At 45.8% G+C, this 13,130-nt stretch overlaps 1 protein-coding gene across 2 annotated transcripts in view; it reads left to right on the top strand.

Moving 5' to 3' along the window:
• Positions 1-13,130, top strand: part of POR (cytochrome p450 oxidoreductase) — a 77,815-nt gene that overhangs the window by 26,304 nt on the left and 38,381 nt on the right. For both annotated transcript variants that reach the window (XM_073573822.1, XM_073573826.1), the window contains exon 2: positions 1,256-1,454. In XM_073573822.1, the coding sequence (XP_073429923.1) occupies positions 1,270-1,454 (185 nt within the window). In that variant the 5' untranslated portion in view covers positions 1,256-1,269. The remainder of the gene's footprint in view (positions 1-1,255; positions 1,455-13,130) is intronic.

Here is a 13,130-nt window from a genome sequence, read left to right on the forward strand (position 1 = left end):
GGCTCTGGCTGACGGAATGATGTGGGATATTAGGGGGTAGTAATCTCGTGGCTCTGGCTGACGGGATGATGTGGGATATTAGGGGTAGTAGTCCAGTGGCTCTGGCTGACGGAATGATGTGGGATATTAGGGGGTAGTAATCTCGTGGCTCTGGCTGACGGGATGATGTGGGATATTAGGGGTAGTAGTCCAGTGGCTCTGGCTGACGGAATGATGTGGGATATTAGGGGGTAGTAATCTCGTGGCTCTGGCTGACGGGATGATGTGGGATATTAGGGGTAGTAGTCCAGTGGCTCTGGCTGACGGAATGATGTGGGATATTAGGGGGTAGTAATCTCGTGGCTCTGGCTGACGGGATGATGTGGGATATTAGGGGTAGTAGTCCAGTGGCTCTGGCTGACGGAATGATGTGGGATATTAGGGGGTAGTAATCTCGTGGCTCTGGCTGACGGGATGATGTGGGATATTAGGGGTAGTAGTCCAGTGGCTCTGGCTGACGGAATGATGTGGGATATTAGGGGGTAGTAATCTTGTGGCTCTGGCTGACGGGATGATGTGGGATATTAGGGGTAGTAGTCCAGTGGCTCTGGCTGACGGAATGATGTGGGATATTAGGGGGTAGTAATCTCGTGGCTCTGGCTGATGGGATGATGTGGGATATTAGGGGTAGTAGTCCAGTGGCTCTGGCTGATGGAATGATGTGGGATATTAGGGGGTAGTAATCTCGTGGCTCTGGCTGACGGAATGATGTGGGATATTAGGGGTAGTAGTCCAGTGGCTCTGGCTGACGGAATGATGTGGGATATTAGGGGGTAGTAATCTCGTGGCTCTGGCTGACGGGATGATGTGGGATATTAGGGGTAGTAGTCCAGTGGCTCTGGCTGACGGAATGATGTGGGATATTAGGGGGTAGTAATCTCGTGGCTCTGGCTGATGGGATGATGTGGGATATTATAGTGAATGTGGCCATGTGGAGTGGGCGGGGCTCTACACTCAACACACTAATTAACATATCTAAAAAAAATGTTTTATTATTTGTTATAAGTAACCATAGTTAGTTACTATGCCTGGGCAGCACTGGGCTCTTCAGCTAGTTATTAATAATAATATTTGTTATAAGTTAGTGTTCCTTTTAATCCTAAAGTCTTCTCTGTAACAGTTTACTGTTCAGCTTCACAATATTCATTGTCATCCCATTGATTTTCTGTGACACACTGCTAATCAGATTTCGCATTTTTCTTTTTGCTCCTTTTAGTGTCTGACATAAAGATGGGTGATTCCTGCGTTAACCAGGATGTGTGCCAGGCAGAGGAGGGGAGCAGCGTCGCTGAGGAGTCTATGTTCAGTATGGCGGACATGTTCTTGCTATCACTCATTGTTGGCTTGCTGTCTTATTGGTTCTTTTTCCGCAAGAAGAAAGAGGAGCCAATTGAGTTTAAAGTTCAGACCACTGTGTAAGTGTTACTATTTTTTATAATGCGTGTTTTGTGCTTGTGTATGTTTCTGTACTCTAGTGTTTGTGTCCATATACTCGATTATTCCTGTCTTCTCCAGTATCCAGCTCCATTCCGGTCCTCTTTTGAGTTATGTGACAGCATTTCAGACTCTCCGGATCACTCTGTGGTCTGGTAGTCTATTTTACACTAAGCCTATGGAGCCCCATTCTGACATTATATAGGCTTCTGTTGTAAAGTCTACTTTTGGGTCACACGTAGAGCACAGCGTGATCCGGATAGTCTGAAGAGCAGTGACATCACTCAGAACAAGGCTGGATAGGCTCATCATACTGGACAAGACTGCAATAGGTAAGGATATAACCCACTGACGGTACAATACATATACAAATAAAAAGGATTAGAGGTCGTCTTTAATTATGTGTCCACAGTGTGACACTTCAGACATTGAGATTCTTTTGTTTTCTTCTCCCCTGCACAAAATGATGCAAATTTTGCGGCTTGATGAGGTGAGCGTATTTTCAGTCTGTGCTAAATGGATCACACATGAACAGAATTTGTAGCCGATTTGCTTATGCACCCAGGTATTTTTATGCATAAAGAAAAAATCTCATGCGCTAGTCTGATTCATTTTAAGAACCCAACTAGAATATGCAATAGCAGAATGATCCTGCACTTGTACGCAATAAGGGAGAGTACACGGAGCCAACTGTCGGCATTTTCTGCACATCCCTGGCCCATTTTACAATATGGCCGGCACTCAGGAGCGGAGCATGCGGCTCCATGTATTGCTCTGCAGCCGCACGCTCCGCTCCTGAGTCCCGGCGGCAGTGCCAGGTATTAGCATGCAAGATTCGGCTGTGTTTCTCGCATGTGTGATCCCGGCCTATAAGAGGTGAAATCTGCAAGTTAGTCTGTAGTGAATGTCTGCAGTCTACCCTCAAGTCTGTGCACTTTTTGTTTCTGCTGCATGTGGTTGAGGTTTTGTGAAGTTGCATATGCATACATTATACTGCACATTGTTGGGTACTTTCGGTGCCGAATCTGCAATATGTCCCTTGTGAACATAGATTAAAATGGATTTTTGATTTTGAACAATACTTCTTACATACGGTAATTGTCTCACAATTTGCTTTCTTTGGCGATGAGCCTTTATAAGCTGCAGTTTTCATATATAAAAGGCTCCTGTGGAAGTGACCTACACTGAAATTGGATCTTACAACAATTGAATAAATCCATTACAATTTTTGTTTGGTTTACCTATGATTAACCTGCACTTATTAAATTAGGAAATTGCATTGATGGCAAATCTGATGTATGTTCATGCTATCAAACCTGATAGTCTGTAATGGTTTACAAATGGCTATAAACCTTCAGTGTAAGGAACTCAAGTCTTTAACTGCTTCCCAACATAGGATATGCTTTTAAAGGGAATCTGTCAGCAGGTGTTTGCTATGTAATGTGAAGACAGCATGCTGTAGGGGTTAAAACACAGATTTATTCGGTCGTCCATGACAGCACCACCTGAGAGAGGGGATCCGCCCTTTAGGAACAGGAAACCTACAGATACAAAAAGGGTGGCACCTCTCCCACGCATCAGTTGGTTTCCTGTTCCTAACAAGGCCAGAACTCCCTACAGATCGTCCGTCATGGATAACTGAAGACCCAGGCCAGCGGACCGGCTCAGGTAGCGGGGGGTTTCTCCTACCTCGGTCTCGCTGGGAGCCGTGGATGCGCCACGGTGGGTCCGGGTAGGATTTCCACGGCAGTGGTAAGAGCAGGCGGAGACAGGGTCTGGCGGATGCCTTCTCCATGGGACCGGTGATAAGTGGGGTCCCCCTGTGTCTCCTTCCCCGGAGCGGTCCGTTCGGGCGGGCGCCGCCGGCGGTGTCCCACAAAGGAGCGGACGGTTCCGAGCCGGCGGCGCAGTGCTAGCCCCTTGCCGCGCGTCCCCGCGGCCTCTGTCGCGCGGCGGAAGTGACGCGGCGGAGGGGGCGGGGCCTAGCGCCGAAACCGGAAGTCGGATGCCGGTCGACTTCCGGTTGTTGAAGACACGCGCCGATGCGCGCCCGCCGCCTGGCGGGCCTGAAGGGGAGGATCGCAGAGCGGTCCAATGGGGGGCCCGAACACCGGACGCGGTGCCTGCTGATCCGGAGGGGAAGCCTTCTTAATGCAGAAGGCATTGCTGCGGAGGTGCTTCTGGAGGCCCAGCGATGGACACAACAGAAGCCCCCATGGACCCACAAGAGGTGCAGCCCGTGGCAAAGCACCCCAGTGACCAGCCTAAGAGGCGGAAGGAAGGGAGCCACAGTAGCTCCTCTAGGCCAAAGGATCCTCCTGCAGCCCCCCGTGATCCGGTACCTATCCTCATCTGCAAGGGTAAGAGATCTGCGAGAATGTACCCTGATGCAGTGTCCCTTTTATATTTTTTTGATTCTCAGGGGAAGAAGGCCACAGGGAAACAGAAGCACAAGGAATGTGCCCTCTGTAGTTGCCCCTTACCAGATGGTCACCCTAAGAGATTATGTCAGTCTTGCGTGAGAGAGACGGTAGGGACGGAGATGAGGGGTAGAACGTGAGTGGAGTATCAGACTCTTACACTCTTCCCTATTTATGCAGGTAGCGGAAGAAGCTCCAAGCTTCGCTACGGACCTGAGGCAATTAATCAGGACGGAAATAAAAGCCCTATCAAAAGATTCTTCAAAAAGAGGACGGGCTACTGTTTCAGGCTCAGACTCTTCAGTCGGCCCTAGGAGGGAAGATATCTCCTCAGAGTCCTCGGCCTCCTCTTCTTCCTCCGAAGAAGATTCCAGCCGGTTCTGTTTTCCCTTGGACCATATGGATAAATTAATTAAAACCATAAGGTCAACCATGGGGGTAGAAGAAAAAAAGACAGAACTGTCTGCTCAGGACATTATGTTCGGGGGTCTAGACTTCAAAAAGCAAAGGACCTTTCCGTTAAACGAAAAAGTCCAGAACCTGATAGACAGGGAGTGGAAAAAAACGGAAAAAAGGGGTTCTATGCCGCCTGCTTTCAAGCGGAGGTACCCCTTTGAGGACCCAATAGTAAGTCGATGGGATAAGGCCCCCAAGCTGGATGCCGCGGTAGCTAAGGCCTCCAAAAAGTCATCTATACCCTTCGACGATATGGCCTCCCTTAAAGACCCCCTAGATAAAAAGGCAGATTCCTTTTTAAGGGGCACTTGGGAGATGTCAGCAGGCGCCCTAAGGCCAGCAATAGCAGCCACGTGCGCAGCCAGATCCATGATGGTCTGGCTGGATCAATTGGACTCCCAGCTAAAAGATGGGACCTCGCGAGCTTCCATCCGTAAGTCTCTTCCAATTATCCAAAATACTGCTGCCTTTCAGGCAGATGCCTCGGCAGACTCTGTAAGAATGGCGGCCAGGTCTGCAAGCTTGTCTAATTCGGCCCGAAGAGCCCTCTGGTTGAAATGCTGGCCGGGAGATATCCAAGCCAGGTCCCGTCTCTGTTCTATCCCCTGTGAGGGTGAATACTTGTTCGGCCCCGTCCTAGACGAACTGTTAGAGAAAGCCGGGGACGAGAAAAATAAATTTCCGAGTCTGCCGAATATATCCTGGAGACGTCCCTTTTCTAGGAAAGGGTATTCCCGCAGGAGGCAGGCCAGAGATCAGAACAGATGGGACAACAAAAAAACCAGAGGTACGGGCTTCATGTTCGGAGGAGGGGGGCGCCAAGAAGGTCCATCACGGGATAATAAGAAACCGCCCCAATGACTAGTGGCTCCGGTAGGAGGAAGATTATCTGCCTTCTACCCGGCCTGGGCCAGAATCTCAAATAGCAGCTGGATACTGGGGGTAATAGCTACAGGACTGCACCTAGAGTTCTCCTGCGTTCCCCAAGACCGGTTCAAGGTAACTCCGCTCAAATCTTCCCCGCTAGAACAAGCTGCCCTGGAGACCGAGGTCCTCGAGCTACTGGACAAAAAAGTCCTGACGAGAGTTCCAGAGGAAGAGAGGGGGAAAGGCTTCTATTCCCCCCTGTTCTTGGTCCGTAAACCGGATGACTCATTTAGGGCTATATTTAATCTCAAAGCCCTCAATAAATTTCTGGTAGTTCGACCATTTAAAATGGAAACAGTTAACACCACAATAAAAATGCTGTTTCAAAACTGCTTCATGGTGGTCCTAGATCTGAAAGACGCGTACTACCATATACCCATATGTCTAGCTCACCAACCTTTCCTTAGACTGGCGGTTCAGTTGGAGGGGTCAATCCAGCACTTCCAGTACGCGGCCTTACCCTTCGGGGTGGCAGTTGCACCCCGAGTATTCACCAAAGTGATGGCAGAGGTGATGGCCCATCTGCGCGAATTAAATATCCTAGTCGTTCCCTATCTAGATGACCTCCTTATAATAGGCAGTTCAGCCAAGCAATGTTTAGAACAGTTACAGAAAACAACGGCGGCTCTAGAGCGGTTGGGATGGTTACTTAATATCAAAAAATCCCGTTTGCAGCCATTAAAAATTCAACAATTTTTAGGCCTAACCCTAGATTCTAAAAAACAGGAATGCCGTCTGCCCCCAGAGAAGCTGCTGCACCTACATGGCCGGGTCCTGAACGCTTTCAACAACCCCTCCATGTCCCTCAGGAAAGCCATGTCCCTGTTGGGTTCCCTCTCGTCCTGCATTCCCGCGGTCCAGTGGGCCCAAGTTCATTCGAGAACTCTACAGGGCGAAGTTTTGTGGTATCAGAGGATTCTTGGGGATAACTTAGAAGGTCGACTGACCTTATCCAGAAACACAATAGAGTCCCTGGAATGGTGGCTAGAAAGAAATAACTTGTCAAGAGGGGTCCCTTGGGAGTATAACATTACCCGCGTGGTCACCACGGATGCAAGTCCTTCCGGTTGGGGGGCGCATATGGAGGGAATTCTGGTCCAGGGCCTATGGGAACGGGATCAAATACAAATGTCTTCTAATTTAAAAGAATTGACAGCGGTAGCACACGCAGCTAAAGAGCTCCTTATGTATCTACAGGGCCATCACGTACGAGTTCTCTCGGACAATCGAGTGGCCTATATCAATCACCAAGGCGGAACTCGATCCAAAACTCTGATGAATGTGGCAGGACAGTTGTTCCAGCTAGCGGAGCGGCATTTTTTATCTCACGGCTCTTCACATAAGAGGGAAAGAAAACGTCGCGGCAGATTTCCTAAGCCGCAATCTGTTAAAACAGGGAGAGTGGACCTTAAACACCTCCATTTTTGTTCAGATCGTACAGAGATGGGGTCAACCAGAGGTGGATCTATTCGCCACCAAAGAGAACTCAAAAACGAGACAATTTTGCTCCCTAAACCCCAGGGAGATTCCTCTGGCAGTAGATGCGCTACTGATAAAATGGGACTTCAGGCTAGCCTATGCCTTTCCTCCCCTATCTCCACTTCCTCTGGTGTTGAGGAAGATCAGGAAGGACAAGGCAAGAGTCAGTCATTGCCCCGTTCTGGCCCAGGAGAGCATGGTTCTCGAACCTCAGGATCATGTCGATAGACGATCCTTGGGTTCTCCCGGACATCCCGGACCTTCTGTCCCAGGGCCCGGTCTTCCACCCTCAGGTGGCTGGCCTACATCTCACGGCGTGGAATTTGAGCGGTCACTCCTAAGGGGTAAAGGTTTCTCCCCAGACCTAATTGACACTCTACTAAAAAGTAGGAAAGTGGTGACAACTAAGATCTACGTCAGAATTTGGAAAAGATTCCTCCAAAGCTCAAATATAAATAATGACGATTCCGTCCCTATAGGCCAGATCTTGGAATTTTTACAAAAAGGGCTGGACCTGGGTCTCTCCACCAGTACCCTTAAAGTACAGGTATCTGCCTTAGGGGCCCTCTTTAGCTGCAACATCGCTGCTAATTACTGGGTCAATAGGTTTATCAAAGCAGCAATTAGGTCCAGACCAATAGTAAAGAATAGACTCACGCCATGGGATTTGAACCTAGTCCTCACAGCTATGACAGAAGCGCCATTTGAGCCCATCTCGTCAGCCTCTATTAGGAGCCTGTCCCTCAAGATAGCTTTCCTGATAGCCATAACGTCAGCCCGTAGGGTAAGCGACATTCAGGCATTGTCTAGGCGCCCACCTTTTCTTCAGGTAAAAGAGGATAGGGTAATACTTAGACCTGACCCAGTGTATTTACCAAAAGTAGCCTCCAGCTTTCATAGGTCGCAGGAAATAGTCCTCCCATCCTTCCTCCCTAAGCCAACTAATGAGAAGGAGGAGAAGCTACACACTTTAGATGTTAGGAGATGCCTCTTAGAGTATCTAGCGGCTACCGATCCCTGGAAGAAGGACAATGCCCTCTTTGTCTCCTACCAAGGCCCTAGGAAAGGTCTTAGGGTGTCCAAAAGTACTCTAGCCAGATGGATTAGAGAAGCAATCTCGTTAGCTTATACCTCAAAAGGTAGAGTAGCTCCGGAGAAATTGAAGGCGCATTCCACCAGAGCCATGGCGACCTCGTGGGCCGAGAGATCGGAAGTCTCCATCGACCAGATTTGTAAGGCGGCCACTTGGTCCTCTCCGAGCACTTTTTATAGTCATTATAGGCTAGACTTGGGTGCTTCTGCAGACCTCTCCTTCGGTATCAGGGTTTTGCAGGCTGTAGTCCCCCCCCTAAAGTAGTGATTACTCTCTGTAATTCTCTCAGGTGGTGCTGTCATGGACGACCGAATAAAGTCTTAGTTACTCACCGGTTAACGGTATTTTTCGGAGTCCATGACAGCACCCGTATATTCCCTCCCTTAAATTTAATTGGGGTGTGCACGTCTATTTCTTGTATGCTCACTGGTGATAAAAGTTTATAATTATAAAGAATACTGTACATAAATCATGCATTAACCTTGGAAGTCCTCTTGTGCTCTGTAATCCAACTGATGCGTGGGAGAGGTGCCACCCTTTTTGTATCTGTAGGTTTCCTGTTCCTAAAGGGCGGATCCCCTCTCTCAGGTGGTGCTGTCATGGACTCCGAAAAATACCGTTAACCGGTGAGTAACTAAGACTTTCAGTGTTACCTCTCTTATCCAACTCTTTTGGTTTTGTTTGCTTGCAAAGACCACCATGAAGTAACATTGTTGGGTTGGGACACAGCAGGTTACTGTCCATAGACTTTGTATATGCAGAGGTTGGTGTGGGCGCAGTTAGCTTCCTCAGCTCCGCTGTATTACCAAATCTAAAAACTGTGTCAGAATGGCTTCACTCGGTAATCTAAGTGATACATTGTTGGATTCAGCTTCTCTTTGCCTATATCAGGCTGCTCTCAGATGAGGTAGCAATAACCTGCTGACAGATTCCATTTAAGTCTTATAACAATATTATGGAGCCGGCACCTGCCACTATCAGCATTAACCAGAGATGGGCTTTTATCACTGTTTAACCCCTTTCTGACATCAGAAATCCCTATGCCCATGGACTATGTACTATGCCCATGGACGGGATAGTACGTCTAGCGCGATCAGCTGCGCTCACGGGGGGAGCGCAGCTGATCGTGGCCGGGAGTCAGCTGATTATCACAGCTGACACCTGGGATGCATATCCCTGAGCAAGGTGCCAGGAAGGGCGCCAAAACGCGTAGGAGGAAATAAAGGAGTACACTGCTACAACATCTTGCATCCCAGGTGATTTGTTAATCTCGGCAGCGCGGACTGCAACACACCCTGCTTCCCACAACTTTCTGAAGATCAGCGATCTATCACAGGACAGTGATGTCCCCCCTGGGACATCCTAATAAAGTTTTTAAAAAAAAAAGTGTAAAATAATTTTAAAAAATTCGTAAATAAAAAAAAAAATTCCCTAATTCATTTTTTGGAAAAAAAAATAAAAAAATAAAGGTACACATATTTGGTATCGCTGCGTCCGCAACGACCCGCCCTATAAAACTGTCCCATTAGTTAACCCCTTTAGCGAACCCCTTAAAAAATAAAAATAAAAAACGAAGCAAAAAATGATTTATCATACCGCCGAACAAAGTGCAATAACGCGCAATCAAAAAGACGCATATAAATATCCATGGTACCGCTGAAAACGTCATCTTGTCCCGCAAAAAACGAGCCGTCATCAGTGAAAAAATAAAAAGGTTATAGCTTGCAGAATAAAGCGATGCAAAAATAACTTTTTTATATAAAATTGTTTTCATTGCATAAAAGCGCCAAAACATAAAAAAAGACATAAATGAGGTATCGCTGTAACTGTACTGACCCGAAGAATAAAACCGCTTTATCAATTTTACTGCACGCGGAAAGGTGTAAACGCACCCCCGAAAAGAAATTCTTGAAATGCTGGCTTTTGTTCATTTTGCGTCCCAAAAATCGGAATAAAAAGCGATCAAAAAATGTCATGCGCCCGAAAATGGTATCAATAAAAGCATCAACTCGTCCCGCAAAAAATAAGACCTCACATGACTCTGTGGGTCAAAATATGGAAAAATTATAGCTCTCAAAATGTGGTGATGCAAAAACTATTTTTACAATAAAAAGCGTCTTTTAGCGTATGACAGCTGCCAAACCTAAAAACCCGCCACATATAGTAAATCAAACCCCCCGTTATCACCACCTTAGTTAGGGAAAAAATAATAAAATAAAAAAAAATATATTTATTTCCATTTTCCCATTAGGGCTAGGGCTGAGATTAGGGTTAGGGTTGGAGTTAGAATTGGGGGGGTTTCCACTTTTTGGGCACATCAGGTGTTCTCCAAACGCAACATGGCGTCTGATCTCAATTCCAGCCAATTCTGCGTTGAAAAAGTCAAATGGTGCTCCTTCCCTTCTGAGCCCCGACATGTGCCCAAACAGTGTTTTACCCCCACATATGGGGTATCAGCCTACTCAGGACAAATTGCAAAACAACGTTTGGGGTCCAATTTCTCCTGTTACCCTTGGGAAAATAAAAAAAATTGAACTAAAAGATCATGTTTGTGGGGAAAAAATGTTTTTTTTTTTTTTTTTTTCACGCCTGGGCGTTATAAGCTTCTATGAAGCACTGGGGGGTTCAAAGTGCTCACCACACATCTAGATACGTTCCTTAGGGGATCTAGTTTCCAAAATGGGGTCACTTGTGGGGGGTTTCCACTGTTTAGGTACATCAGAGGCTCTCCAAAGGCAACATGACCACCAGCAGACCATTCTGTCAAAGTCTGCATTCCAAAACGTCACTACTTCCCTTGCGAGCCCCGACGTGTGCCCATACAGTAGTTTTCTCCCACATATGGGGTATCGGGGTACTCAGGACAAATTGGACAACAACTTTTGGGGTCCAATTTCTCCTATTTCCCTTGGGAAAATAAAAAAAATTGGGGATTAAAAGATCAGGTTTGTGGAAAAAATATGATTTTTTTTTTTTTTTATTTTCATGCCTGGGCGTTATAAGCTTTTTTGAAGCACTGGGGGGTTCAAAGTGCTCACCACACATCTAGATAAGTTCCTTAGGGGGTCTAGTTTCCAAAATGGTGTCATTTGTGGGGGGTTTCCACTGTTTTGGTACATCAGGGGCTTTCCAAACGCGACATGGCGTCCTATCTGAATTCCAGCCAATTTTGCATTGAAAAAGTTAAACGGCGCTCCTTCCCTTCTGAGCTCTGCCTTGCGCCGAAACAGTGGTTCCCCCCACATATCAGGTATCAGCGTACTCAGGACAAATTGCACAATAACTTTTGCAGTCTAATTTCTCCTGTTACCCTTGGTAAAATAAAAAAAAATTGGACCTGAAGTAATTTTCTTTTTTTTGTGAAAAAAAGTTAAATGTTCGTTTTTTGTTTTTTTTTAAAAAACATTCAAAAAATTCTTGTGAAGCACCTGAAGGGTTAATAAACTTCTTGAATGTGGTTTTGAGCACCTTGAGGGGTGCAGTTTTTAGAATGGTGTTGCAAAAATGAGAAATCGCTGGTTTACTTTTAACCCTTAACTTCCTAACTAAAAAAAAATTTTGGTTCCAAAATTGTGCTGATGTAAAGTAAACATGTGGGAAATGTTACTTATTAAGTATTTTGTGTTCTATATCTCTGTGATTTAAGGGCATAAAAATTCAAAGTTGGAAAATTGCGAAATTTTCGCCAAATTTCCGTTTTTTCACAAACGCAAGTTATATGAATGAAATTTTACCAATAACATGAAGTACAAAATGTCACGAGAAAACCATGTCAGAATCACCGGGATCCATGGAAGCGTTTCAGAGTTATAACCTCATAAAGGGACAGTGGTCAGAATTGTAAAAATTGGCCCGGTCCTGAACGTGCAAACCACCCTTGGGGGTAAAGGGGTTAACTATTTAAATACAACTGTGAATCTAGGACAGCGGCATTTAAGTCACTATGGAGATGCCGGAAGCACCCATTGCAGAAACTTCCTGTGAGCAATCGCGGAGTTTCACTATGAAGCTATCGCAGACAGGCCTGCTGAAATCCTTGGTCACCATAGTTTTTTGCAATCCTGTGAAGCACAATCATAACATACATTCATTTTCATTATATGCTGAAGTATATAAAACAAGCAATCAAACGATAGCAGGTTTAAGTCAAAATAAAAAAATATATAACACACACACTTTTTTTGTTTTTCTTTTTAAAGAATTAAAAAAACATCAAATAAAATTGCTTGCCTTTCCTGACTTAAAAATAAAATATTGAAAAAAGCCAACACCTTTTGGTATTCCCACACTCAAAAATCCAAGCTATGAAAATTTTAAATTATACAAGATTATTTAACCCAGATGGTAAACAACATAAAACAAAATCCCTGAAATGTCACAATTCCCTTTTTTTTTTTTTTGCAAAACATTGTATGTGTCCCAAAATCGTACCCATAAAAACTATGTACCGTAAGTGCCTGCTGACCACCTGGGGGCTTTCAGTATTTCAGAGCGGAAGTCTAAGGATGAGCCATACAGCATGGTCAAACCCATTCAGCATGTCATTTGTACTGCATAACATAGTAAGGCCGAAAAGAGACATTAGTCCATCCAGTTCAGCCTATAAAATTCTGTCAGAATAAATCCCCAGATCTACGTCCTTCTAAAGAACCTAACAATAACTGTAAGATACAATATTGTTACGCTCCAGGAAGACATCCTGGACTCTCTTGAACCCTTTGACTGAGTTCGCCATCATCACCTCCTCAGGCATAGTGAGTGATGTAAAAACAAATCCCAATAATTGCAGTACTAGAGATGAGTGGATCACTTCATGCAACCCCTGTTAATGGTCCAGGACAGTGCTCTCCTGCTGTGGAGAGGAGCTGCATGAATTTACTTGCCATTAGAGATCCCAGACTCTGCTTATCATTAGCTGTGGTTATGAGATGTCACGCCAGGTTGGCAAATCAAAAGTCACGCTGGGTAAGCTCAGGAAATTCACGCAGCTCTTGTCTGTGGCCATAGGGCACAGATCTGAAATGTGGACTTGAGTTACACAAGGCAATCCGCTCATCTCTAGCAGTCACGTGACATAGTGATGTCACGGGACCACTGAAAGACATTGTGCTGCGATCGGAGGAATGGCACCGGTCCTGGTGGAAAGCATATTGGTTTTAAGGTTGAGTACAAATGTAGAAGCTAAATTTATATCAAACTGATGTGACAGTCACTGGCTTTGTAGAGGAAGGGAGGTATGTGTCCCTGCGCTTGCAGCGGTCAGTGATATTATTTATTATAGC

The sequence above is a fragment of the Dendrobates tinctorius genome, unplaced genomic scaffold (genome assembly GCF_039654945.1).
Source record: "Dendrobates tinctorius isolate UK_male_01 unplaced genomic scaffold, ASM3965494v1 ptg000007l, whole genome shotgun sequence".
Lineage (NCBI taxonomy): Eukaryota > Metazoa > Chordata > Amphibia > Anura > Dendrobatidae > Dendrobates > Dendrobates tinctorius.